The sequence below is a fragment of the Corapipo altera genome, unplaced genomic scaffold (genome assembly GCF_003945725.1).
Source record: "Corapipo altera isolate COAL_440 unplaced genomic scaffold, ASM394572v1 308, whole genome shotgun sequence".
Classification (NCBI taxonomy): domain Eukaryota; kingdom Metazoa; phylum Chordata; class Aves; order Passeriformes; family Pipridae; genus Corapipo; species Corapipo altera.
Window position 1 is genome coordinate 1830212 of NW_020884925.1, and position 27476 is coordinate 1857687.

Genomic DNA, 27476 nt, shown 5'->3' on the forward strand with positions numbered 1-27476 from the left:
TGCTGGTGCTACACTGCAATGATAGCAAAGGACCACTCCTAGTAAAATAAAACACCACCCGAAAATCCACTCAGCTTCACAAACTGGCTACGCTGTCACACACTCCCTTGCCTGACCAGTCAAACTCACCCGTGCCAGTGTGGGAGTGAATGACATCCCAGAGTGGATGTGGACAATCCACTTGGAGCTGGGATGAAGAAGACCCTGAAGGTGATCTCTTCCCTAAGATCCTGCCCTTACTTTTGTGATGCAAATGTTCTCCGAAAGGATGGGATGCTGAGCACACCCCACGTGGCACAACCCTTAGAAAGTCACTTTGCTTTTCCAAACCTCCCCACGGGGAGGCCAGGAAGGGCTGACAGCCTTTGTGCAGCACTGTGAGGTTTGTTAATGAGAAGACAGGGCATTCCATGCACGGAAAGCGAGGTCGGACGTGACCAGAATAGGAGAGCCCCACGGGGAACTCGCAAGGATGAGATGCAGCTGCGCTCTTTAAAGTTGAGATTGAAGCTCAGATCCAGCACTGCTCTGCTCTTGAAGGAGATGAAGAGTGGCAGGGCAAGGGGGAGGCATTTTGGAGGAGGCAAAAAAAAAATAATTAATGAGCCAGCTAATGGTGAATTTTAAGGACCCACAGGAATTTCCCACCAACTCTACGTGTGGGGAGGGTCATCCTTCTCTTTAACCACGTGTGTGCTTGGGTAATTACAGGGTGATAACATAGATCATTCCAGTTTTTCACTTCTGATCATGGTGATTCCCAGCCTTTGTGCTCCTGCTCATCTTGAAACTGCCCATTCCCTCAGAGGCAGCTCTATTTCCCTACCTGCCCCATTGCTCCCCAAGGTGCCAGACCACGCAGAGAAGAAAGGTATTTTCTTCCCAAAAAACACTTTCTTCATTAAGACTCTTTCACACAATCAAGAGTGAAAAGGGACTGTCAGTTGTAAATCATCAGCCTAAGCCATACAACCCATGCAGGTTCCTTAATAAACGTGGGGACTAGAATTGCATCCACCCCAAATCTGGGCTGGGCTATGAGAGCTGTATATGTGATTATCTGTACTGCCTTTGATGACACGACGCAGCTGGTGGGCTGGAAAACTGGCTTTCAACTCCCACTCTTGACAAAGTTACCAACTGGAAACAGAAGGGTTCTGGTCAGAGAGGAACAAGGAGAGTTGCTGCCTCATTACAACAGTAAATCATTTGTTTTTCCCTTTTCCTTGCCCCTAACTAACACAGCTGGGGACTCCGTGTGATTTTAGCTTTTAGGTTGGGTATTTTGTTCCACCTACAGCTAAATACATGTTCCCGTGGATAAAATTTAGCCTGAAACTCCCTCAGCACTTCAAAAGTGTTCATGGAATCACAGAATGGTTTGGGTTGGAAGGGATCTTAAAGTCCATCTTTTTCCACCCACTGCCGTGTGCACACCTTCCACTATCCCCGTTCGTCCAAGCACCTCCAACCCAGCCTTGGACACTTCCAGGGGTGGGGCAGCCACAACTTCTGTGGGCAACCTGTGCCAGGGCCTCCCCCCTCTCATAGGGAAGAATTTTTTCCCTAATACCCCATCTAACCTACTACCTCAGTTTGAAGCCATTCCTGCCATTCCATTCCACTCTGGACTCTTTCTACTTCAACAAACGGTACCACTCCATCTCTTAGACCAGGAGCTGAGAAACCCCAGGAACATGACTATTAGGGTCCTGGATTCAGAGTGATGCTGAAGCACCTTTTGCTAAGCTGGAGACTCAGCAGACAGCTTGGTGTGCATCAGCTAAAGCTGTGTGAGATCTCTGCATGCAGCTCACCAGCAAAAGAACCTGCAGAGGAGGAGAAAAAAAGGGATAGTGGTGGAACGTGTGAGTATATAGGAGCATCCCACCCAAAATGCTGGTTATAACTCCTCAAATGAAGAGTCTTTAATAAAGTGGAGCTCACACCCAAGTGTCTTTGCTCTCTCCAGAAGCTGCAGCTCCCCTTAGTGTCCTTTCTCTTCCCCACAAGCTCCTTCAGGGCAGCAACGTGACTGAGCAGTCATGGTGAACCTGACTCCCGGAAACATTGCACAGGACAGCATTGACAAAGTCACTCCAACACATGGGCACGATCTGGAAAGCACACTAGGAAAATACCCCCTGGGGAGGGTTGTCCCACAAACCTCTGAACAGCACAGCTTTGATGGAGGAGCAGCCCAGTTTGGGAGGAGCAGAGCTGGTTTCGAGGTTGCTCCAACCCTGTCCCAGTTTGCAGGAGGCGCTGAACACAACACGGAGGCCTGAACACATCCAGAAATGAAACACACACTTTCCAAAGCAGGCAAGGACTTCAGTGAGACAGTTTGTTTGCTCAGGACCGCATGCCATGTCCTATCCCACAAGGAATGCATACACAAGCAATCAGATTCCAGGCACAAGCTTCCTGCTCAGCCCCCTCCTGCAAAGGTTTCCGTCTGCTCCACTCAAGAATCAAAACTTCCACGATGCAACTTATGAGCAGCTTTTTTCCAGATCATGCTCCTCACTTCCAGCATGGATCAGAAGGCAGCCTCCCCCAGGAATCTTGTCAGATTTAGGAAGCACAGATTTTCCCTAAGAAGAACAGTTTTATTCATCACTGCAGAGGAGACAGATTGCCTGAATGTTTGTGGCCCAGGCAGCCCAACTACCATGAAACCTCCTGTTTCTCTTGGCATTAGAACAGGTATGTGATGACACTATCCACAAAAACATATCCATTACCTTCTGTTAACCTCAGATCAGGAATACGACCCTTGGAAACGTGAACACATACAAATCTTCCACAGAAAAAGACGTCAACAAGACAAACATTCCTATCCCTGCAAAAGCCAGCAAGATCTTTTCTCTGTTGTGCCATCAGAAACCTGCTCCACCCGGGCAGTTGTGACAGTGCCATTATCAGCTAATACAGTACAAAGAGAAACTTTATTGAACCTGGCACAAAAGGCTGAGGATGCTCACCACATCCATCATGCATGTTTTCCACAATCCCTTCCCAGACAAGACTGGGAGACTGCCTGTTTTGGAACAGAGGTGGAAAGTCCTCTGTTAAATGTGTGCAGGAACCTGCTGTGGGATGGACCAATGGCCCAAGAGACTGGGACAAAAGTGTAAATGACCAGAGCTTTGGAATATCAGAGTTTCTATTTCTTGCCTCTTGCGTCTTGCCTTTGGGAACAAGCAGACTTAAACGGATGGATTTTGAAATGAAACAAGTGAAATTCCACTCACTCACAGTTTCTTTTAGTGCTGACAGGCCTTTCATTCCTCAGATGACAAAGTAAGGTGGGAAGGAAGCAAAGTGGATCATTTATCAGCAAGCTGCTGCATTTTCTGCTTTCAACACAAATTCTCCCCCTGAGCTCACATTCCTTGCAGATAGCTATGGAACTTCAACAATCCCTTCCCAAAGCCACAGCCCTGCAGTGGCTGTCAACCTTCCAGCCTCTCAAGACACACAGTTTTCATCCAAGCTCACCTCCATCACCTCTTTAAGCTGGGCTGAGTCTGGAGGGTGTGATCTGGGGGGGAAGATACACCTTTCCCCCCCCCCCCCTCAGTTCTGCCACAATGCCAAAGGACAGCACAGCAAATCTACTGCCCCATCAAGTGTCACAAAAGGGATCAAAAGTCCCCATGTGCTAAATGCCACCCCCAGGGCTTTAAAAATGAGTCAGGAAAGGGCTGGAGGAACCACATGCCCCCAGGAGAAGTTTTTCTAGTAGACTTGCCAGTAAGGAAACTAGTGGCAAAGTTGATTTGCATTCAGTGACTTGGAGAGCAGCACAAAACCCCTACCTGGGACTCCCCTTCTTCAGTGCTTCCCCCTCTGCCCTGAGGAAACCCCAGGGGCTCACCCGGGCAGGACCATCCAGATCAGAGTCTCACAACATAATTCACTGGTCACAGGTCCTGCCTGAGGACTGGCCACAAACTCAGCTTCGATGGCCCCAACTGTGTCTCATCCTTTCTGTTGACAAATGAGTTTCACCTGAGCGTTTGTCACATAACCAGCAGCACCGAGAGTGGTGATTCAGTGACGACTCACTGATGGGGCAGGAAAGGAGACAGGGGTGCCAAAGGCTTCAGGCACAGTAAATAAAACCCCAAGCAGAATCTCACCCAATTAAAATAAAGTTCATACAAAAAAAAAAGAACAGAAGTTGCTTTGTTTAGCCACATTTCCACCATGGGAGTTGCACAGTGCCAACTCCCTCTCCCTGCAAGGGCCCAGCAGGTCAGACTGTGTTTTGTTTACCTGGAATTCTTGGTCCTTCCTTTCTTGACTGCTGTGCTCCTCTGCCTCCTGGCAGGGCCTGGATTTCAGGGCAGCATTGCCTGTGGGAATGGCTACGTCTCAGACTCCTCAACAACTTGATTCCCATATCTGCCAGCAGCTCTGGAAGGCTCTAAGAAGGGGTCCAGCACCCACCATCCCATAAACAAACTTATAAACCTGCTTTATCAGCCCCATCAGACCCAAAAAATCCTCCTGGCAACACCTACATTAAGGTCCAATCCCCCTGCAATCTGCTCTCCCATCCCCTACCATAATATGGGTTGGAATTTCAGCCCACATTTTTCTCCAGGGAATCAAAACAAGTCACAGGGTCCCCAAGAAGCCACTTCCAACTGCTGCTGGAAAAAATGCCAGAGTCCTTTACAAGCTGACCAGACACATAATATTAAGTGGAGGCTGCTCAGGAAAGTAAACTCCTTTAAATATATAAGTTGACCTTGTAGTGTTCCGGTACTTCCAGCAGAAATATGTCTCTCCAGGAAGGGAGAGACATGGAAGAAGGAATCTATCTCCTGCTCCTCCTTCACATTTTGGCCCCTGTGAGCCAACCCTTGGCCAAATGACGCAGAGGGAAGTGCCTGCAGTAACTCAGAGCCTGCCTGGTGACACAAAGGCTCAGTACCAGACACACTGGTTTCTCTATCCATCAGACATGGGAAGCTCTCCATCTCTTCCAGCAGGAGAGTGGGAACAGTGAAGGATCTCAACATGTCCTGGACCCTTTGACTTTCTTCCTGTCTCCCATCTGCCCTTTCTTGTGCAGGCTCCATGCCTGTCACCTGCTTCCTGGCTATTATGGGTCCAGTTTGTTCCCACACACCTCATTTGGGAAAGCGACTGCAGGAAGCCATAAGCAATGAGGTCACAGACTTTTGGGAGGGGAGGAAAACAGGAATAAAAAAAATGAGGTGGAGGAGGAATAAATGGACATGAACTCACATGACCAGACACCAGCTGGCAGGATGGGATGATTAAATTATGTGTAACTGAGAATCCTTTGGGATCAAAGCATTTAATGACAGGGAGCTAAACCTCAGAAAGGAATCCTGCACAGACAGGATGATCAGCACTCCTTCCCTTCCCTGGAAAAGGGCAAACAAACCCATTAGCACAAAGGTAAACAGTTTGGAGTGTGCTCTGCAGGATGTCAGGGCAGCAGGCCGAGCACTGCTGGGGGATCACAGAGCTCTGCTCTCATCAGCAGCTCCTTCTGCTCCAGTGAGATTAAATAACAATTTTCTACCCGACTGCCCAGCTCCCCAACTGTCCTTGTCAGCTCTTGCTGCCTCAGTGGCCACAGGAGTCCCAGGCACCCAAAAATTAAACCTCAGAGCTTTACTGGGACCAGTGTCCCAGAAGTTACCTGTGCCACAGTCTGCATATGTCACCTCCTCCTTCCAGCTGCTGAACAGACCTGGAACCTGTGGCCACTCCACAGGACTCCTGGATACAGGGTGGCACAGGCTACAAGTTTATCTGTGTTTAAAGAAAAAGGTCATGAGGGGGTCTGTTAATAGTTAACACCCCCTATCTAGCTCTAGAAGTCCCTAAACCTCAGACAACTGGATGCTGGAAAATCTATTAGAGACAGATCTTTCTCTGCTCACCCTGTTAAGTTTTTCTGCAGCATCTGTTCTTGGTCACTGCAGGAAGACAGGGAACTCTGGCTCTGATCCTACACAACCCGTCTGATGCTTTTATGGCTCCTGGACTGGAACTCCATAGCTCTCAAACTCAACACCTAAACTAAATCATCCCTGCTGAACAAGCAGACCATGCTCTTAAATCAGCAAGGTATTTATTTCAGTGGTAGGGGGAAAAAAAACCCCAACCACTTCTCAAAGGGATTTTGGGACAACCATTCTGTGTGCTGGCAGCCTGGAACACTCAGAATTCAGCCAGGGACACTGCATGGTCAGAAATCACAGAATTCCAGGTTGGTTTGGGCTTGGAAAGACCTTAAAGCCCACCTTGTTCCAAGCCCTTGCCATGGGCAGGGATACCTCCCACCTGACTAAGTTGCTCCACAGAATCACTTGGTCTCACCTTACGAGCATTGGGTTGGGTTTTCTTGTTTTGTTTTTAGTTTCTAGGCTCAGTTCAGGAGGACCAGGAAGTTTCACGTTCAAAGCCAGTGGCTCCACCATTGTCTTGGACTTCAAAGGATGAAGCAGGGGATGTTTATCTTCTTCCCTCTGAACTTTCCTTTTGCTTACCATGCTCTTAAACTCATCTTTGTGAGGCAGGACTAGAACTACATGCAATACTATAAATCAAAGGATTATTTATAAGTCACAGTGTTTATGAATATTATAAATATAGAAGGAAATAGAAATATTCTCGCAGCGTGACATTTTCAGTCCATTTCTGCTTTCCCCAAGTTAAAATAGAGTCAGATGCTTTTAAAATCCCACAGGTTTATTCTGCTGTTCTCCAGTTAACATCACAAGGACTCTCAAATCTGCATCCTTAAAAGGATATATTGATGACTAAAACCAGACCTCCCTTTTTGTCACTTCTAAAGGAAAATGTTGATTTGTGCTAAGAAAGGGACCAAATCCCTCAGGACAAAGGCTGCTAGGAAGCTGCACTGTGTCCCCTGCTCTGTCTTCAGGCTCTCACCTTATTTCTGATCAGTTGTCCCACCATCAGGAAAACTTTCCTCCTTCCTCCAAAGTTTCCCTGAGAAAGACCAAAATGTCATTATTTTCAAGGCAATGCCACCAGGTCCTGCTGTCCCCTCTTCCCTTGGCCCTGCCACTAGCCTGTCCCACTTGGTGAGACCCTTCAGCTCACTGAACCAGCACAAAACTGGGAAAAGAAGGACAACTATAAATTATTATGTGTATTGTCATTTCCTACAAGGACAAAGCTGGGAGCAGCCAGGAAACCACTGAGCCCTCTGCAAAGAAAGCAAGCTGATGGGCAAAGACTCTGCCAGACTAATTGCTGCTGCTGTTCCTGCTGGATGTATCCTGCCAGGCTGTCCAAGGAAATTCTGGAACACTGGAGAAAGTCGCCTTCACTAATGTTCTGAATTAATGTGCCAGAGAGGATTAATGTACCTGAGGGGTCAAGGGGTACAGCCCCATAATGTGATGGGAAAACTATGGTTCCTGTGGTAGGGAACACTAAGAGCTTCTGTCTGGCTGGGAGAGCAAGGAAGAAACATTCTTCCACAGAAATCTGTCCAACACAAGTCAGAAATCAACCCTGAAGGCAACTTCTGATCTGGTGCAACAAGCCACCCAAGCACACCCACCCACAGAGATCTGTGTCTGTACAGAAACAATGAACACCTCAAACATCAACGTCTGCTCCTGGGATAGATCTTATCAGTTGGGTTCACTTCCCACATGGGAAGGGCTCCAGCATCACTGTGGAAGCAGAGGAAGATGGAGGTGGGCGATCACGGAGGTTGAGATGCTGCAAAAGCCATCCGGCAGATTCCTCTCCATCTCCATTCCACCCTTTTGCTGGAAAATTAACCTCCTTCCAGCTGTTTTGCTCCTCATGGAGACAGTCACCTCAAAATGAAGGAGATGAAGTGGAACAGCCCTCAAGTTGGCCAAAGTGAAAAAGCAGAGAGCGTATAGTGCAGAGCCCAAATCCCATCCAAACTCCCACCCCCTCCAGGTGTCCATAGTGATGGTCAAGGCACGAGAATGAATAACAAGATTATGGAAAACACAGGAGGGAAAACAGCTGCTCCCATCCCTGCTGTCAACACCCACTGTTACTGCTTCCCTTGTCAGCTCCTCTACAGGCAAAGAGGGAACCGAAACAAAAGTTTCTCTTTGATGTCAGAAACAGGAGGTCCCTGCTTACGTTGGGGAACTGTGGTTTGACCTCCACATTTTCCCAGGGTTAGCCAAGCACTTCCCAGTCTGCTCCCAGTGAGGTGTCAGGCCACAGATGCTTGGCTGGCAAACGGAGGGTGGTGGAGGTTGGGCATGCAGGCAGGATACAGATAAACTGAGATCCAACCAAAACAGACACATCTTTAACCCAAAACATCCTTTTAAGGAGAAACCAAGGGTGGGGCAGGAGGAGGGGAACATTGCAGGGCAGTGGCACCAAGGATGGACCACAAGGACTGGGTAGGTGGGAGACAGCACACTGCAGCCTGCTCCCAAAGAGCAGAATCTGTTGTGGTCAGTCACTGACAACTTAGTTTATCTCATTCCAACCCCTGCCATGGGCAGGGACACCTTTTACTAGTCCAGGTTGCTCCAAGCCCCATCTGACCTGGCCCTGAACACTTCCAGGGATGGGGCAGCCACAGCTTCTCTGAGCAACCTGTGCCAGGGCCTCACCACCCTCACAGGGAAGAATTCCTCCCTAATACCCAATCTAAACCTACACTCCTGTAGTTTAAAGCCATCCTCCCTTGTCCTATCACTCCATGCCCTTGTAAAGCCCTGTGAGGATCACATTCATCTCCCAGCATCACTTCCATCTCCCAGCTGGTAGCAGGAGTCACTCAGCCTCTGGAGCAGGCGGGGAGGCAGCGCTCACCTGGCTGCTGCAGAACCACTTCTAAGTCACTTTGAGCTTCCACCCTCCCACAAGAGCTCCTGCAGCAACGTTCCCCCTTCCTCCCCCTCCATCAGCAGCCTTGCAGGTGCCAGGCAGAGCCTCTCTTCCCATCCCTGCAGCTCTAAATTTGCCTGGTTGCTGAGCACGTCTATTCCAGGCAGCCGAAGGCAGGCGAGGCGAGGGAAGCGAAGCGCACGCAGCAGTCGCGTCGTGAGTGGCAGCGCTGCCAAGTTCTCCTCTGATACAGCCAGTTCAGGCAGGGAATGTGTTTGAGCTGCTGCTCCAAGTCAAGTAATGCCATTTGTGAAAGAAATCGGAAAAAAGTTGTTTCCATCCCAAATATCTCAGTTATATGGGGACATGGGAAGCAGAAATAGCCATTACAGCGGAAAAAACTACTTGGTAACAAATGTGGATCAACAAAGGGATCAAATTTTAAGAGTGAGGTCAGGACACGAAAAAGAATACCATTTTGGGACACCAATAAACCCTAAGCTGAGAATTGACATAGTACAGGAAAACAAACTGGTCACTCTGGTCTCACAGCAAGCCCTGCTCAGTCTGAGCAGATCCAGGAGAGCCTGCAAATGCTTCTCAGCTTTGGGCAGGAGCATCTGTGATACGGCTAATCCACAGTTATCCCAGGAGGATTGGGGGCTGACAGCAGGGCTTGTCTCCCCAGTGGGGAGGGGTGGGAGGATGCTGTGCATATGCTATTTCCTCCCCCAGCAAAGCCAGGAGCGAAGGCACCAGAGATGGGAACGGATTAATCAGTTTTCTTACACATAAAATCCCAGCCATCATTTAGACTGGGCTTCCAGAGTTCATACTGAGGGCAGGAACCTGGAAGGGTGTATAGTCAGGAAAGTCATTTATGTCCATCACATCTTATCTCCTACATATTGAAACATAAAAACAGTCCCTCCCTCCCAAGAGTCTTAATCCTCTAGACAGGATTAAAGCCTATCAGTCAAGAGCTACCCCGGAGAGAACAATCCCACATTTGCTGGGTGATAGCTGAGATGGTATCAGTAAGGATCAGAGAGCTTGAAGAGGAATTAGAGGGGAGTACAGCAGCCTGAAGGTAAAGTAGGAGAGTATTTTCTGCTCTTAGCATGCATGGTGGCATTTCAGGCAAACCCGCTCCCAGTTCCCATTTTCATGCCTCGTTAATCTCAATGGTACAGTCAGAGCGATGCCAGGCCCAGCTCCATGTGTCTGGCTTCTCTCAGCTCCTACTGATTGTAATTACAGGCAAATAGATTTAATTGGCTTTCCACCCCAGATCCTGGGCACCTTGTGGCCCCCTGGATTAGAAGACACTTTGGCAAACACTGGCTGCAGCCAGACTGGGCTGTATCAGTGGCATTTCTCCACCTCTCACTCTGGCAACGGCCTCAACCCTTGTGCTTGTCATTCTTTTGTTACTGTCACTTCGTGGTGGCCATGAACTCCTGGACCCTCATCCTTGTCAGCTTGCATGGGAGTGCCCTCTGCTGAAACAACAGCCTCCTACAAAGGCAAAGCTTTTCCTCCAGTTCCCTTCACGCCATGAGCATGTCACCTCAGAGATCTGGAACACAACTCAGGACAGATCACAACCCAGACAGCAGGCAAGGGAATACAGCCCATTTAATACAGAGGGAGCACAGAAAGGTGGACTGAGGTATATCAGGTGGGCAGGAATGAAACAACAGGCAGGACAATGTGTAGACAGACCAAAGATTGCAGAACTGAAGGGGCCACGTCTCTCCAACACAAAGCCACCTCTTCCTTTCTCCATGCTGGACAAAGTCCTCAGGTCTCGTCTCTGGAGGGCAGAAGGAGGAGGTTGGAGAGAGTATCTGAAGCTGGAGGAGCTGCCCTCAGCATGCTCAGTGCTCCCAACAGGAGAGCAAGGAGAGGGGCAGCCACTCCAGCTGCTCCATGCTGGAGAGAGGAACCCCAGCGCAAAGAGTGAGGGCCAAGTCCCAGACCCACGAATGTCACGGCTGCCTCAGTGCAACTCACCAGTGCAGCCAAAAATTTAGGGAGCCCCACCAGCAAAGATGAGCTCCAGGGCAGCCTGAATGTCCCCCCCAGTGGCCTGCAGGGCTCGGAGACTTAGTTCATCATCGTGTATTCCCATGTCTCGCAGCTGCTGGAGCTGTGGTTGCCACTGGCTCTACATACAGGAAAGAAAAGGAGTTAAGGTGGGTGTGAGAGTCCAAGCAGGGAAAAAAAAAAAAAAGTCTTTTCCACAGCCCACTCTTCCGTGCTGCATTCTCCCTCCCCCTCTAGCTCACAACCACAATGCTAAGTGTGCAAACAGATCCTGAAAGCTCAAATTCTTCCTGCAAACTCCCCAAATCCACTATCCCACCTTCCCATTTCCAACCAGTACTTTTATAGCAGTCTGTTATGCCCCCTCCAGCTTAATGTCCTGCCACAGGAGGTGGCTGGAAGAACCATCTCCATGCTGTAACAGTGGGATATGGGATTCTACGGGCTCCTGAAGGAAGAGGCTGTGACACTGACCTGCAGACTGGGCTGCCCTGAGGCCTGCAAGGCATGTTGTAAGGCCTGGCTGAACAGGTCATTGGTGATGGGTGTTCCTGACTGGACACTGGATGACATTGGGGATGTCCCAGAGGAATGACCCTAGGAGGAAACGAGTTGTACACCAATCAGGAGAACACTCAGAGGAACCAGAGCCAGCACAGAGCAACGCCTGCAGCACCCCTCCATCCTCAGCCTCACATGGAAGAGAACTCAGCCACGAGGAAACAAAGAAGCCAGGTGTCCCAGAGCTGAGCCGGGCTTGTGGCTGTTGTTACCTGGGTGCCAGGGGTGGGACCCTATCCATGAGGAATTAAAGCAGCCAGGTGTCCCAGAGCTGAGCACTGTTACCTGGGTGCCAGGGGTGGGTGTGTGGGAGCTGCTCTCCGGGGTGCTGGCCAGCGCCAGCGCGGTCGCCAGCTCGCTCTGGGTGATGGGCCGGGGTCCCGCAGCCCCCGTGTAGCCCAGGGAAGCCGGGCGGGAGCTGGAAGTGCTGCTGGATGGTGTGGACCTGGTGCTCTGCAGGGAGAAAGAAAAAAAAAAAACCAACAAAAAACCACACCTCTGATGTTGTTGTTTGTGTCCCAGCAAAAGCCGGCTCACCTGTGCATTCCCGCAGATCTCTTTCCTAAAATACTCAAACCTCACCAGTGTGGAACTTTTTAAAAATAAACATGACAGGGTGGGATGTGCTTTTTTTTTTTCCCACAAACTCAGCTATGGAAACTGGCTGTAAACCTTTTAATATGTCATTCACTAGCCTAAAACCACAGTGTTATTAGCCTGTAACAAAACAATTCATTCTGGAAAGGCACTTCTTTGGCCTAAATATCCAGTTTCTCTTAAAAAACACTTTGTCCTTTGGAGAGAAAGACTGCAGAAGGGCAGGGAGCAACATTCCCACGCTTCTCATCCATACACAGCTATTCCTGTATCCATTTGGCTATGAAGGTGTTTCCTCTGAGGACATGTGCTGTTTCATTCTTATGTTGTGTGTTCAGCACTCACGAAAATCCTCTCCTGAACAGCATCCAAGCATACCACAATCAATATGTTTGTCTCCACAACACCCTCAGGAGCCAGAGCAGCTCATGCTGTTCATCAGACAGGAAGAGTAAAGCTTTGGAGTCTCAGAGCTACAAGCTAAACCCATACTGAAAGCCCACAACAGGTGTTCCAGCCAAACTGACCACTTACCTGGTGGAAATCATCTTCATCATCAGAGAGACCTTCAAAGAGAAAGCCACCTGCAACCAGGAAGGAGAATAAATGGTAGGAATTAGGCACCAGATGAGAATCCCATGGAGTTAGGACAGAGATCTCAGCACCAAGAAGTTCATGTGCACTGGGTCAGGCCCATTCTCTGGGCACTGCAGAGGCCACGGCCAACACTGAGCACACACACAGGGCTGGAAGAGGCCCCGAGGACAAAGTGCCCCAGGTGAGTCTCACCCAGTCCAAAATCTATCAAACCACAGGAGGTGTTTCCAGCTCAGGAACCCAAACCTCTTGTCCTTCCAACCTGGGGATGACTGTGTCAGTACAGCACAGATGGGGACTGCCCATCCCTGGAAGTGTCCAAGGCCAGGTTGGATGGGGCTTGGACAACCTGGTCTAGGGGAAGGTATCCCTGCACATGGCAGGGGGGTGGAACTCAGTCACCTTTAACTACCCTTCCAACCCAAACCAGTCTGTGATTCCATGATTTTACACTGGCCTGCAAATTCTGCAGCACATCATTCCTGAAGGCTCCCCATCACCTGCGTGGCTGAACGTACCTGGCATGTCCCGGTAGGAGCCGGAGGACATGGCTCGGGAGGATGTCTCCGGGGCTGGGAGCGGGGTGCTGCCAGCCACTGAGTGCAGGACAAGGACAATGGCATTCACAAGGGCAGGGTGAGCTGGGATCAGCCTGGAGAGAAACAGGGGAAGAATGAATCACGTACACAGGGGAACTAAGAAATCAGCCCTTTAAAGCTTAGGGCACAGCCATCCCCACTGGCTGCACCAACACCACTGGTGTCCAGCACAAACAACTCCAGGCAGCTGAGTCTCCTTCTTGATCCCATGTTGACCTTTCCAGGGTTCACATCTCCCACATACTCTCATGGGAGGAACTCTGGTGTGAGCAACCAGATCCAGATCTGAACTCATGATCTGGAGACAGTAATGGCCCTGGCTCCCACTAACTATCCTTTGGTTTAATCCAAATGGTACACCTGTCTTTCCTGCTGCTGAGGGAGAAGTATCCTGGCCTGAATCCTGGTGTACCCATACTGGCAGGCAGGAGCAGAGCCCTCTCTCCAGCCCCAGAGAGAAGCAGTGGATACACAGTGAGACAAAAGCACTGCTGAGTCACTGCCCCAGCTCATAAGAACTTACGTGTCCAACATGTTGGGGTCTGCAAACACTGAAAAGAGATCCTTGTCCTGCAGGACTCCTGGAAGGGACCAGGAAACATGATGAGACAGGATACAACGAGACACTCAAACAAAAGCCATTTTGTTTTTCAGGAACTGAGTCACAAGCAAACACATAAATACTCTTTATTATTGTTCTCTCTCAAGCCTTTCACATCTTCCTGGATAGACTTTTGACTACAGCCACATATCCAAGGGATGGGGCCTTCCCAGCAGATCCCATGGGTTCTCCACCTTAAGGGCAGGATCCAATCTGACCCCCAGCTCACTCCAGCCAGGCTGTGATTGCATCCCAAATTCTGTCTGCCTCAGACTAGTATCATCCCAGGTCAGAACAAGCAAGCTAAATTTAATGGACATTTTGGTAACACTTTGCAGCAAGGAGAAAGCATTCATCCCTACTGTTCCCTAATCCTTCTGAAGCCAACACCCATCCCCAAACATTCCCAATGGAGCACAACTTTGACACCTGAGCAGTCACTGACTCTTATGCTCCACAAAGGGAGAAAAAAGGTCGGTTTTCCGAGTAAAGGGCAACACTCCCTTCCCCCCATCAGGAATTATATCCAGATTTGGCTCTCTCTCTCCCTTCCCCCTATTAGGAATTAAACCTTTATTTGGCTTTCCTCAGATCCTCTGGATCACATCTAGACTCACCCAAAGCAACAGGGTCGCTGCTGAGGCCAGGAGTAGCTACAATGATCTGATCCAGCGACTCCTTATTTCCCAGCATTTTGAAAACCTGCCAGGGAAACCAGAGCAGACCAGCAGCATTACCCAACAAGGCTCCACTGTGGGATTCTCCTCACAGGGAGGGGACAGCCAAAAATCACCCCAAAAGCACAGGAGGAAGCCCCACTCACTGCATCTCTGTAGGCAGGGCTGCTGTGCAGAGCAGTGTGCAGAACACGGAATTCCCGGACTGCTGCCACCTTATCCACAGGCTCTGAGGAAGGGAAAACAACAGATCTCCCTCTGTTAGCTTTAACAGCCATTTTACATCCCACTGGGACTTCCATGATGCAATTCTTTAATATCCTTGGGTTCAGTTTGTGTCTTGGTACAGTTACACAGAGTAACAACTTACTGCACTGTCAGGTAATAAAAATATACAGAAATATCTTCCTACATGTACCAAAGGAGTTCTATTAAAGACATAACAAGTCTAAACCACTCCAGTTCATTCTACAGTCAGGAAGAGCAGGAGCACACACAAGCCTGCTCATCCCTGGAGCTGAGGAACCAGCTTTGCTCCAGATTGTCTTGCAACACCCTAAAATTCAGGCTGTTAAGGAAGGGATAGTCCCTCTCCACACTGCATGGCTCATTCCTTAACTCTTCCGTCAGCAAGAAAATTAACACCCATTTGCTGCTGTTAGAGGTGGGGAGCTCCCAAACAAATGGATTAATTCCGGCTGGAAACCTCAGGAATGAAACAAGAGAAGCTGTTCCTCAGTCCCTTAAAAACATACCCCAAGGAGATCCAAAGGCTAAACCCTCTCCCCAGCCTGCTCCTCACCTGGTTTCTGATCAGGCTCAGGCCAGGATTTGCGCAGGACATGGACGGTGGAGCCGGACTGGATGCCATAAAAATCCAGGGTCTGGTCATCCCTCAGCTTCCGGCCACAGTAGATCAGGTCTAGGGGGAGAAACACACAAAGATAAACATCTGTGACCCCCTCAGAAAGGACTGAGGGTCTAAGTGTGACTTAGAGCTGTGGGGGTTATTGCTGCAGCTGCTCCATCTGGCCAGGGAACAACACAGGGAAGCTGTGGAGCTGAGGTTCAGGGAGGAAACCATGGAGTTGATACACAGAATATGACTTTGCCACCTCCGCCTAGAAGAGCCAACCTCTCTCACAGTTCTCATGAGAGATCTCAGCAGGACACAAAGGTGTTTGGAAGCCCAAAGACTCCTTAAAGTGGGCACTGACACCACTGGAGCTCTGTCACCCCAAGAAAATAGGGAATATTCTATCCAAACCACATGGTATCAGATTTCTGTGTGCAGCAGAGCCTCTGCAGCACACTCTGAGTCCTCACCCCCTGTTATCCGGCTGTGCTGAGCCCTCCCACCACCACCACCACCAGCGGGATGTTGTGTCCCAGCCGCAGCGAGGACGGGAAAAGGGTGTCCTCAAGTGGCAGGACTGTGACAGGATCCAGACGGGCACCCACCGATGAGCTCGGGGTCCGGGATGGACTCCTGCAGCTTCCCGGTGATGAGCTGCTTGAGGTGGGAGATGCTGCACCCGCCCAGCGGGCACTCGCCCAGCTCCGTCTCCGGGAGGTGCAGGATGGATTTGGGAGCCAGCGGCTGCTCCGCCAGCTTCACGGCGATGTGCCACTCGGGCAGGGACATGGCAGCCTCCCCCTGAGCGCGGCCAAGCCGGACTGGGACCTGCAGAGCTCTGGAACGGGGGAAAGTGGACCCCAGTGAGACCCCCCATCACCCAACAACCCCTGAGACAGTCGCGGGAAGCCGTGCCACCCCCCGCCCCCGCGGCGTAACCAGAGCCCGCCGGCCCTCAGGAGGGGTCCAAGCAGTGCCAGCCCCAGACCGACCCCCCTCAGGGGTCCCGGCCGTGCCCCCACACACCCCTCAGCTCCGAGGGTCCGGCCGCTCCCACCCCCCCCAGCCCAGCACTACCCAGCCCCGCGTACCAGAACCGGAAGTGCCCGCGGGCCGCGCGGTGCGCGCTGGGAAATGGAGTCCGCCAGAGTACGTGGGAACGCCCTCTGGCGGAGACGCTGCTGATTGGCTGGCGTGGCTATGACGAGCCAATAGGAGGGTGGCCGAGGGTTTAAAAGGAGGAGCGCGGCCGGCGGCGCTCCATGCACGGCGCGGTCACCTTTAATTAACCACACCTCATTAATTAAGCGCTTGTCATCCCTCCCGCGTGGATGAGGAGCTCCTGCAGATACCCCCCGAACGCAGCAGTGACGGGCTTCCCAAAGCTGAGCGCTCTTCAGCATTATCTGCTGCCCCATCTCCTCATCCTCTCCCAAAAAAGGAGAGGCCACTGCTTCAGCCACCAAATCCTCTGCCAAGGCTCCAACTTTTTCTGACAAGAAGAGCTGTTTGTGTTCTAAAAAAAGCCAAGTTACCATGAAAGTCCAGCCAGGCTGCAAGAGCCACATTCCAGGCACGCTTTCCTCCCTAACAGCTCTTAAAATGGTCCGAGCAGCACCAGGGGCTGTGACAGGATTTAAAGAGAATTTAGAAAACAAAATTTGGGTAAGTTTTAGCTACAGGCCAGGTTTGAGTCCAAAAATCTACCACACAATAATTCAAGGGGACGGAGAACCCACCCTGAAATAAAGCAAAATCAGCTCTTCTAGTGTTTAAACCTTGGAAGTTTATTTGTTTTCCTACAAAGGGACCTAAAGGTGACAAACCTAAAGGTGACAAACCTAAAGGTGACAAACCTAAAGGTGACAAACCTAAAGGTGACAAACCTAAGTTTAGTGTCATCCTATCCACATTACACAGGGAAAGTGAACAACCCTCCACCTGCTTCCAAGCCCCAGAGAGCCATGAGGAAGAGGAGCAGAAGCCACAGGAGAACTACAGCCTAACGGGCCATTAAACTGCACATCACTAATTGGTACCTCGACAAATTAATTAAAATGGGGGATAAGGAACAGTGGGACAATTCTGGTCCAACGTGGAAGGAGGAGGTCATCCCAGCAGGGACAGCCCAGGGTGGCTGCCAGCAGCCCCTCTAGAAGCACTTGCGATGGACGATGGAGGGGCCGGACTCATCATACTCCTGCTTGCTGATCCACATCTGCTGGAAGGTGGAGAGGGAGGCCAGGATGGAGCCACCAATCCACACGGAATATTTGCGCTCCGGCGGGGCGATGATCTTGATCTTCATGGTGCTGGGGGCCAGCGCCGTGATCTCCTTCTGCATCCGGTCAGCGATCCCAGGATACATGGTGGTGCCCCCGGACAGCACGGTGTTGGCGTACAGATCCTTCCGGATGTCCACGTCGCACTTCATGATGGAGTTGAAGGTGGTCTCGTGGATGCCGCAGGACTCCATGCCCAGGAAGGAGGGCTGGAATATGGACTCGGGGCAGCGGAAGCGCTCGTTGCCGATGGTGATGACCTGCCCGTCGGGCAGCTCGTAGCTCTTCTCCAGCGAGGAGGAGGAGGCGGCCGTGGCCATCTCCTGCTCGAAGTCCAGCGCCACGTAGCAGAGCTTCTCCTTGATGTCCCGCACGATCTCCCGCTCGGCCGTGGTGGTGAAGCTGTAGCCCCGCTCCGTCAGGATCTTCATGAGGTAGTCGGTGAGGTCGCGGCCGGCCAGGTCCAGGCGCAGGATGGCGTGGGGCAGAGCGTAGCCCTCGTAGATGGGCACCGTGTGGGTGACGCCGTCCCCGGAGTCCATCACGATGCCGGTGGTGCGGCCGGAGGCATAGAGGGACAGCACGGCCTGGATGGCCACGTACATGGCCGGGGTGTTGAAGGTCTCAAACATGATCTGGGTCATCTTCTCCCGGTTGGCCTTGGGGTTGAGGGGGGCCTCGGTGAGCAGCACCGGGTGCTCCTCGGGGGCCACGCGCAGCTCGTTGTAGAAGGTGTGGTGCCAGATCTTCTCCATGTCGTCCCAGTTGGTGACGATGCCGTGCTCGATGGGGTACTTGAGGGTGAGGATGCCCCTCTTGCTCTGCGCCTCATCCCCCACGTAGCTGTCCTTCTGCCCCATGCCCACCATGACGCCCTGGTGCCGGGGCCGCCCCACGATGGAGGGGAACACAGCACGAGGCGCGTCATCCCCCGCGAACCCGGCCTTGCACATGCCCGAGCCATTGTCCACCACGAGGGCAGCAATCTCCTCGTCCGCCATCCCGACCGGCCTGCGGGCAGGAAGGACAGGGAGCCATCACTTGCTGCCCAGAGGGGACAGAGCAGGGACAGCACAGAGCCCTGATGTGTCCCCCAGTGCTGAAGGGATTTAATACAGCAGGGAGCCCCAAGAGCAGTGCTGAAGGAGCCCCCCTCTGACATGAGGGAGAATATGGAGGGGTCTTGTAAATTAGGCTCTGAGGAGCAACGTAGGAAGATGCCTATTTTATCTATTTCTTCCCTCAAAATACACATAGATACATATGTGTCTGAGAAGACAACCACAGGTCTAGTGGAAGCTGTCCCAGCCCATGGCAAGGGGTTGGAACGGGATGAGCTTTGAGGTCCCTTCCAACCCAAACCATCCCAGGATTCTGTGATTCCTGTTCCTTCCCCAGGGACCAAAGTGGACCATCGAGGACCCCCCACACACCTCCATACACAGACCTGAGGAAGCAAAGACCCCCAACATAAAGCCCTCCCCTTCCTACCCTCCCAGGCCCCATACATAGAGGGACCCCTAAAAACCCCCTCGAGGGCCCAAACAGAAGTGGGGGGACTCTAAAGCCCCCCCCCTCGAGGGCCCAAACGAACACTGAGCCCTCCAAGGACCCCACTGGGCGACCTCAACCCCCCCAAGGGCCCGGGCAGACGCAAGGGACCCCTAACCCGGCCCGAGCAGACACGGAGAGAATTAATCCAGTCCTCAGGGCCCGAACGAACATGGGGAACCCCTAACCCCCATGAGGGCCCCAGCAGGGGACACCAATCCCACCCTGAGGGCCCCAAGAAACACGCCTAGACCCCTAAGCCCCGCAAGGGGCCCTCTCTGAAAGCCCAAACAGACACAAGGAGAGCCCCAACCCTCCCTAAGAGCCGAAACAGACACGAGGGGTATCCTTAGAACCCTACTCAAGACCAAACAGATATGGAGCGCCCGCCCAGACACAGGGTCCCGGGGCCCCGCTCACCCTCTCGCTCTCCCTCAGCCCCGCCCTCGAACCCACGGCGCCTCCTCAGCGACTGCCCACACTGGCGCCGTGCGCGGGCCTTTATACCCGCCGGAACCGGAAGCCGCGCGGCGCTGCGCTGTTTTATTGGCTCCCGTTCGGGCGGAGCCCCTCCCGGAAGTGGGGCGGGCGCTTCCGCCGCCGCGCCCCGCCCCCTCCGACCCGCTTCCGCCCGGGCGAGGAAGGGGCGGGAGGGGCAGGAAGAGAAGGAGGAAGGGAGGGAGGAAGGGAGGGCAGGGGAGGAGGAGCCGAAGCGGCCGCGCAGGGACCGGCGGGACCCGCCACGGGAGGTAAGGGGGTGAAGGGTGGGAGTTTGCGGGGTCGGTGGGGCGCTGTTCTGGGGGTCGCGGCACAGCTCCCGTGTTCCCCCTTGAGGGCGGTGAGCGGCGGTTTCGGGTCCCTGCCAGGACGGGGTGGGTCGCTGATGGAGTTGTTTACCAGCCCCCAGAGGTGTCGGTGCTGCTCGGCTCCGGCTTTAACTCTTTCCGGCAGTTCCCGCTTGGAAAGACCTCTTTCCAAGCGCCGCTGGCGGGCGGTTCCTTAACCGAGCCAGTTAAAAATTGAAATCAAGGGGCTGTTTAATTGAAGGGCTCGTTAAAAATTGAAATCAAGGGGCTGTTTAATTGAAGGGCTCTCCCAGGGGTTAAAAGCCCTGGGTGGTTAAAGCGAGTTCTGGCCCTGCCCTGGCGGGGGAGAGGCACAGAAAGTGAGGGGAAGCATAAAAAACAAGGGAGAGGCACAAGAGCTGAGGGAGGGATACAGAAAGTAAAGGGGAGACACCAAAGCCAAGGCAGAGACACAAGAAGGGAGGGAATATCCACGCTCAGGCTCTTAAAACCTGGAATGGTTTAACGGTTTGAGCCCCAACTCCAAGTTGTCACCTCAAATCCCGTCCTGAAATTATGGTTTAACTGTTTTCTGTGAGCAAACCACCTCCTTCTTGATGTAAAACTGGGTGCAAACTTGCTGTCTGTCCGGCACAACAGTGATACTTGCCGAGGGCATATTTGCTGTACCTCAAATCCACCCCTCTTGGGAGGATTTAGCCTGGAAAAGAGGAGGCTCGGGGGAGACCTCCTCACTCTCTACAACTCCCTGACAGGAGGTTGTAGCCAGGTGGGGATCGGTTTCTTCTCCCAGGCAACCAGCAGTAGGACAAGAGGGCTCGGTCTTAAGCTGTGCCAGGGGAGGTTTAGGTTGGATATTAGAAATTTTTTTACAGAGAGAGTGCTCAGCCATTGGAATGGGCTGCCCAGGGAGGGGGTGGATTCTCCATCCCTAGAGGTTTTTAGGATGAGACCGGATGTGGCATCAGTGCCACGGTCTGGGAACCGCGGCGGGGTTGGATCGAGGGTTGGGCTTGATGATCTCGGAGGTCCCTTCCAACCCGGCTGAGTCTGTGACTCTGTGATCGTGTGAGGCAGTGATGCAGCCCAGCACCAGCCCTGCCGTGCCCTGTCCCGTTGTTGTACCTGAGCTCCAGGAAACGCGGGCGCCGCATTCCTGGGTGTTGCCGCTGCCCCTGAGGTGTGTTTGCTCTGCGAGTCTCAGGTCATTTATTACCCTCCAGGTCCCTGAGGTGCTCCCAGTGTCCCCGTGCCTGCCCTGCCGAGTGTCCCCCGGGCAGGGCAGCTGACATCTTGGGTGCCACAATGCCCACCAAGGTGTGGGCTGGGGGTTCCTGTGCTGCTTTGTGGTGGCTGTTGCAACACCCACACCAGCTCGTGTGTGGAGCCAGGACAGATGGTGCCTTGTGCCTTCCCGAGGAGTCCCAGGCTCTTCCCAGCTGCCAGGTAGTGCAGAGTATTGCTCCTGACATACTAATCCACTTGATGGTGTTGCACTTGCAAGCCGAAGCCACGCCAGGTAAAAATGCAACTGCACCTGCCAGGCTTCTAATTTTCATTGTTACTTAGTGAAGAGTTTGCACAGGGAAAAATGAATTTGGCATGATTATTTAGGGGAGAGAGAGAGAGACAAATGAGTTGGGCACACAGCACTTAGTACGAGAGATGCTGTCTGACCATCTAGGGATGCTGGAAGTTGTCTTTCACTTTGGAAACTGCTGTCTGGTAGGTTATTAGTTGCTTTAGAGCAGAACTGTGCCTGCTTTGAAACATTTTTTTAGCAAAATAATCTCTTTCTTGCATTGTGTGGCTTGAGTAGCACCGTGCTGGCTGTAAACAGGGTAGTGGGAGGTGGCAGGAGATTGGAGCTTGTTTGTAGTTGGCTTTTCCTTTGTTTCTCCAAGCTGGCTGTATTTTGATATCAATGAACCTTGAAGGGCAGCAAGTGGGATCTGTTTAATCATCTTTTCACCCCGAGGAGAGCAGTCTTTGTCAGCAGGGCCTGTTGGTGACACAAAGTCCAAAATACACACGGTCATTTTAACGGTCGGGGATTAACGGCGCAGTTGTCTTTCCAGGATTTATCCAGAGCTGTGTTTCCAGCTGTGGTCTGTTCTGTTGGTCTTTGCTCAAGTGCTGGCTCAGCAGGTCAAAATGGAGAGCTGGGAAAGCTCTTGGGTCCTTAGGCTGGGAAAATTGAAGGGAGGACATGGATAGGCCTTGAAACTCCAGGATCCAGAGGCAGGAGTTGCTTGGTGCTCCGCTGTCTTTGCTGTAGTCTCGTCTCCATCTCCTTGGAAAAAATAATGCTTAAATAAATTTAATTTTTAAAAGAAAGATATAAAGAGATATAAAGAAAGTATGAAGTGTCAAGGATTTTGTAATGTAATGAAAGCATAGAATAATTTAGCAATGAAGGTGTGCAACAGATTCCTGCCTGGTTTTTAATATAAATACGATCAAAGCTTATCGTCCTGGCTATCTCCTTTTAAGGTAGCATTTTAGGAGCACCAAACCCTGCACCTAACCTTTCAAAAGTAATTATTTAGGAAGCATGGAAGGATTGCGACTGGGCCCATGGACAAAGGCATTTCAGATGGTGTCTTTGGGGTATAGGAGGGTGAGGTCCCGGCAAATGTGTTCGGCTCGAAAATACAATTAAACAGTCTGAAAATTGAATGCAAGTTGGAGCCCGAGGCTGTTAAACATGGAGCTGATTGTTTCACGGTCTCCTGCACAGGAAAGAGCACTGGCTTTGCACTCTATTTATCCTCTTCCTGGGGAAAAGATGAAAGCATTTTATATTCATACGGACAAATATTTGTCTCTCTCTCAGATTCTACCCGTCTCCCAAGGTCGGGGCTTGAACCCTGCCGGATAAAGCCGGAGCCGCCCCCCTCTTTTCCCAGCCATGCGAACTGCGGGATGAAGCTGGAAGCTGTGGTGGAGCAGCTGCAGAAGCAGCAGCAGCAGCAGCCGGCCGTGCAGATGGATTCCCGGGAGCGGCGGGAGCGGCAGCTGCGGGAGGCGCAGGTGCCGTTCCCGCAGCAGCTGGCGGTGCAACGCGCCGTCCTGGCCGCGTCCAGCCGCGCTCCCGCCGGATCGCCCGGCGCTCCCCTGGCCAGAGCCCCACCTCCGCCGGGAGCCGCCCGGGCTTTCGATCAGAGCAGCATGAATTCTGAGCCTGACGAGGAGGAGGAGGAGGAGGAGGAGGAAGAAGAGGAGGAAGATGACGAGGAGGAGGAGGAAGAAGGCGGTTTGGAAGGCAGCGAGCTGGATGGCGCTGACGTGACAGGGAAGGAAAGCTGCTCTGCTCTGAAGTATTTCCGTGCTCCCAAAGTTGCCCATCCCAACCAAAGAGTGGCCTCTACCTCTAATCCTCTCCCAGCTCCAGGGCACCAGCGGGGGGGGCAGCAGGGCAAAGAAGAACAGGGTAAAGACACTACTAAGCAGCTGCATTCTGGGTCCCCGGCGGGACGCCCGAACTGGCGCTTGGACGAGCAGCTCAAACAGGTCAGTGCTGACATTCCTTCCTCCTAAAAATGACCGTATTCGGTCAACCTGATGATTTTTTTTAGCTCAGTGTCCTGCTACGAGCACTTGGAAGCACTTTGGAGGGCAGTGCTTCCTTGGTGTGCTCTTCCAGGTTTATTCTTTTATTAAGAGATTCCACAAGAACCTTGCTTTACTGATTTCCAGCTTGGGATAGAGGAACCCCCCCCAGTCTGTGAGAAACTTTGCAGGGAGGGATTTTTGGGGTAATCCAAATGGAACAGCCTGCTGGTGTATTCGTTTTTGGTGCAGGCACTTGCCTGCCAACATCTCACTCGAGTTATTTCTCATTTGACATCTACAGCCCCTTTGTGTCAGACCTCTGGGATGCTGGAACTTTGGATTTCTGGGTGGTAGTGTGGGCAGGCAGGGAAGAGTGTCCTGCCACTGATCCTGGGAGTCAGACCCACTTTATGTTTCCTGTGTGGGAAGGTAGAAAGAAGCCAACATCCTGCTTGGTAGGAGGTTAATTCTGTGTTTGACTAAAGAATTACTACTACTTGTAGATAAATGCCAGAGGATCACAGAATTATTTTCAGTGTTGTAAGTGGGTATTTCAGTGGATTACTGTGGTCTTCCTACCTGGCTATTCCTGCAAACCAGTTGGGTGTTCCTACACTTAGTGCACGTGGCAGGAACTCCTCAGAGTTGCCAGGTGAATGACAGTGGCACTGGTGGTGCTATAAAACGTGCAGGGGATGCAGCAGGCAACCAGTAACTGCTGGTTTTTCTCTGTGTTTGCTTCACAAGAGGGGTTGGGTTGAGAAAAGAGAGTTGCTCAAGCTGTTGTAGGGTAATGAGGTGGGTTTGTTGGTCAAGGGGCCATTGCTTCAGAATTTACTGGATGGGAGTGGTGTAAACTTCCTCTTTCAGGGCTCTGGGTGGAGAACAGGAGGCAGGGCTCGAGTGTTAACAGATCACTTTCTTAAAAAAGCCAAATAACCTTGGCATGAGTCTGTGGTTGGTTTTATTTCTTGCTCAGCTGGTGCTTCTTGCTTCTCTTGTGAGAGCCCTGCAGATCTTACTGGTGGTCCTGGGACGGCAAATGACCACAAGACCAGCCAGAGCTGGTCTTAGCTGATGTGGAGTAATAAAAAAAGAGAAATAAAACACTATTCTACAATTGGCATACTGTGCGCTAGTGCTGCTCCAGTCCTTTGGCCCTCCCCTGCACTAATCCAGTATTTTGGGAGGAGGTCACAGCTTAGTCTGGTTTCAGGCCAGTTTATTCTGGGAGCTAAAGTGCACAAATCTTCACCAGGAAAAACTTAAAAGAAAAACTCTTACTGCTGTGTTAATCTGATTTACTGCTGGGGAGGCAGACAGGAAAGGAAGGAATTGGAGGAATTCATGGACATCGAGTTAAGGAGGGGATTATAAAGGAATAGCACGGGTGTGGTGGGAAAGCATGGCAAGGAGTGGGCAGGTTCACATTATCCCAAAATATTGTCTCCTGGCACAGCCACTGGAGATGGAGTGCCTTAGATCCATAGCTGTGCTGGTGAATGATGTGATTAAGGTGGGGTGTTGTGCCCACAAGGCCAGTTGAAGTGCCCAGTATTGGTGATGCTGGTGCAGAATATTCCCCTTGGGCAGGGCAAATGCTGCATATCAGCTTGTTTGCACTCCCCAGGGGAGTCTGCATTCCAGGCAGGAAAACCTGAACTGCTGAATCCCAGTTTAGAGCTGGGGAGCAGGGGATGTGTGGGGAATAAACTGGGGTGACTGGCATGGCAGGAAAGGGGGAGAGTTGTGTGGAGGAACTGTGGTCTGGCCACTTAAAGCTCAACAAAGCTTTCAAGCTGCCTTGCTTGAAATTTTCAATTTCCAAGGCACGTTTTAAAGATACTTGGATTTTATCTTTATTCTTTGTCTAAATTGGTTGTGTTGGGCAGAAAACCTGGAATAAAACACAGAAGTGCCTGTGTTCTCCAGTTTGCTTCCAAAAGATTCCTGAACTAGTCTTTTTTCCAGCTTCAGTTTTGCTGGAGGCTAATCACCAGTCCTACTCCCAGCTCTGGTGGTATTCCCGGGATGCATAATTCCCAGGCTGGTGCCTGTGAAAAAGTGAGGAAAAGTCACTTTATTTCTTCCTTTCAAGTGTGGCTTGTTCTTCTGAAAGCCATGCCTTGGAGAAAAACATCCCTTGGAAGTTTAAGGCTAAGATTGCCTGTAACAGCTGTGACATGGAGATGGCAGAAAGATGGAAGCAACCAGGAAAATGAAGCCGCTTGTGTTCAGTCCCGGACAGCCAAGTAAATAATTGTAGGACAAGCCAGCAGACAAAAGAGCTGGCTCAGCTTATGGCACGGGGGCGGTGGGAACCTTGTCAGCACAGAACAACAAGGGAGTGGAGGTGCTTGTCAGGGAATTGCAGTCCTGAAAGAATGGCTGGGGGGAGTGTGCTCAGCTCGCTCCTCCGACTTGCTGGAATCCCCTGAAATCCATCACGGCTCCCGCAGCCTTGCTGGAAAAGGGTGTTGGGTGCTGCCTGTCTTGGAAGAAAAATGAGGGTTTAATTCCACAGGTGCAAATGTTGGTTTTGGTGGATGGTTGGGCGTTGGGTCTTCGTCTCGTGGGTGCTCACATCGCTCAGTGATCCCTCTGGTTTCCTGGAAGAGCCGTGTAGGAAAGGCAGGAGCACAGCCACTGGCTTGGTGCTGCTGTGTAGGAGAGACAGGAGCACAGCCACTGGCTTGGTGCTGCTGTGTAGGAGAGACAGGAGCACAGCCACTGGCTTGGTGCTGCCAGCTCCTTTCCCACCCGAGGCTGCTGTGCAGCACCAGCAGGAGCAGTTTTGTCAGCTGTGCTGTTACTACAGCACACACATTCCTGTGTGGAACATAAAAATAAAGCCAGGGTTTCCAGGCCTCCTTCCATGCAGCAAGGGAAGTGTCCACAAAGCAGCCAACAGACTTCCAGGGAGTGGTTCGTGGTCTGGTTTTTGGGGATGTCTCACAGTAGATTCTCAGAAATCACCAGTCACTCCTGAAAATCCTGACCTAACTTTTGCAAAGGTCACGGTGTTTATTAAGATAAGTCAGCTTAAAATAATTACCGTGCTTTTGCTCCAGGGTCCAGGAATGAGTGGCTGGGATTCCATAACCTTAAGTATGTGCCTCAAGTGGTGTGTGTGGAGGTATTGCTCAGGAGATACTCGTTAATCCAGGCAGGGGAAGGTCCCAGGAATAAAAAAGTGGCATTTCACACTGTGCTTTTTGCCTTGTGGTTATTTCAGATATCCAGGGCACGACTCAGGGCTGGATTTTTAGCTCCCTTTGTGTGTCACTGGGTATTTTTCCTTTTATGATGTACTGAGAGGAGATTCTTCATGCATAGCTGGTATTAAACATTTGGTTTCTCTTTTGCTGTAAGGACAGATCTGAATTCTTAAATCGCCAGTTGCTGCTTCTCTTGAAATTCATGATTTAGGTTCAGGTCTTCAGAAACAATTCCATAGTGTGTTATATTGCAGTGGCTGTGCTGGATCTGGAGGCAGGAAAGTGAGCTCATTTGTATCCTGATGAAGATATGGTTCATTTTAGGTTTTATTCAGGTGCTAAACTTATCTATAGGAATAGTGGCAGCTCATCTCCTTCAGTGCCAATTTGTAGGAATTGAAGCTGATGCTGGAGACAGGAGGTGGTAAGAGCTGGAATGTGTGGTTTTCTTGCACTTCTGTTTTTCTCACTTCAGGGTAAATAAGTGACTCTCAGTGTGGCAGTGAGAATTTCTCTTCCCACCCCATACAGCACTGAACAAATCTTCTTGTCACTTAGGTTTTAGATGATTCCTCCTAGTATTTGTGAATAGGAGTCATTCACAGAGAGTCCAGCTTTTCCTTAAGGATGAGGAAGCAGATTCCTGTTTGGCAGAGAATTGTGTTGGT

At 51.4% G+C, this 27476-nt stretch overlaps 3 protein-coding genes across 8 annotated transcripts in view; 1 reads left to right on the top strand and 2 right to left on the bottom strand.

Moving 5' to 3' along the window:
• Positions 1–10474: 10474 nt before the first annotated feature.
• UBL7 (ubiquitin like 7) lies at positions 10475–16557 on the bottom strand. 2 transcript variants are annotated; one of them, XM_027657603.1, is made up of 12 exons: positions 16488–16557; positions 16002–16234; positions 15343–15462; positions 14687–14769; positions 14481–14565; positions 13786–13843; positions 13182–13315; positions 12601–12650; positions 11755–11922; positions 11383–11505; positions 10876–11029; positions 10475–10675 (listed from the first exon to the last, which is right to left on the bottom strand). In XM_027657603.1, the coding sequence occupies exons 2-11, from the start codon at positions 16183–16185 to the stop codon at positions 10892–10894; spliced, it is 1143 nt and encodes a 380-aa protein (XP_027513404.1). In that variant the 5' UTR covers positions 16186–16234; positions 16488–16557; the 3' UTR covers positions 10475–10675; positions 10876–10891. The 2 variants fall into 2 exon arrangements, with proteins under 2 accessions (XP_027513404.1, XP_027513406.1); XM_027657605.1 differs by lacking the exon at positions 16488–16557 and adding an exon at positions 16423–16452.
• A 602-nt stretch (positions 16558–17159) lies between these two features.
• LOC113953915 (actin, cytoplasmic type 5) lies at positions 17160–19768 on the bottom strand. Of its 3 annotated transcripts, none has more exons than XM_027657606.1 (3): positions 19662–19768; positions 17283–18689; positions 17160–17237 (listed from the first exon to the last, which is right to left on the bottom strand). In XM_027657606.1, the coding sequence occupies exon 2, from the start codon at positions 18677–18679 to the stop codon at positions 17549–17551; it is 1131 nt and encodes a 376-aa protein (XP_027513407.1). In that variant the 5' UTR covers positions 18680–18689; positions 19662–19768; the 3' UTR covers positions 17160–17237; positions 17283–17548. The 3 variants fall into 3 exon arrangements, with proteins under 3 accessions (XP_027513407.1, XP_027513408.1, XP_027513409.1); XM_027657607.1 differs by having other exon boundaries at positions 19650–19755; XM_027657608.1 differs by lacking the exon at positions 19662–19768 and adding an exon at positions 19641–19659.
• A 71-nt stretch (positions 19769–19839) lies between these two features.
• Positions 19840–27476, top strand: part of ARID3B (AT-rich interaction domain 3B) — a 32382-nt gene continuing 24745 nt past the window's right edge. Inside the window, exons 1-2 of one of the 3 annotated variants that reach the window (XM_027657598.1) lie at positions 19840–19978; positions 22872–23548. In XM_027657598.1, the coding sequence (XP_027513399.1) occupies positions 22961–23548 (588 nt within the window). In that variant the 5' untranslated portion in view covers positions 19840–19978; positions 22872–22960. Of the gene's footprint in view, positions 19979–20348; positions 20425–22871; positions 23549–27476 lie in introns of those variants that run through there. The other 2 variants (XM_027657599.1, XM_027657600.1) reach the window with 2 other exon arrangements.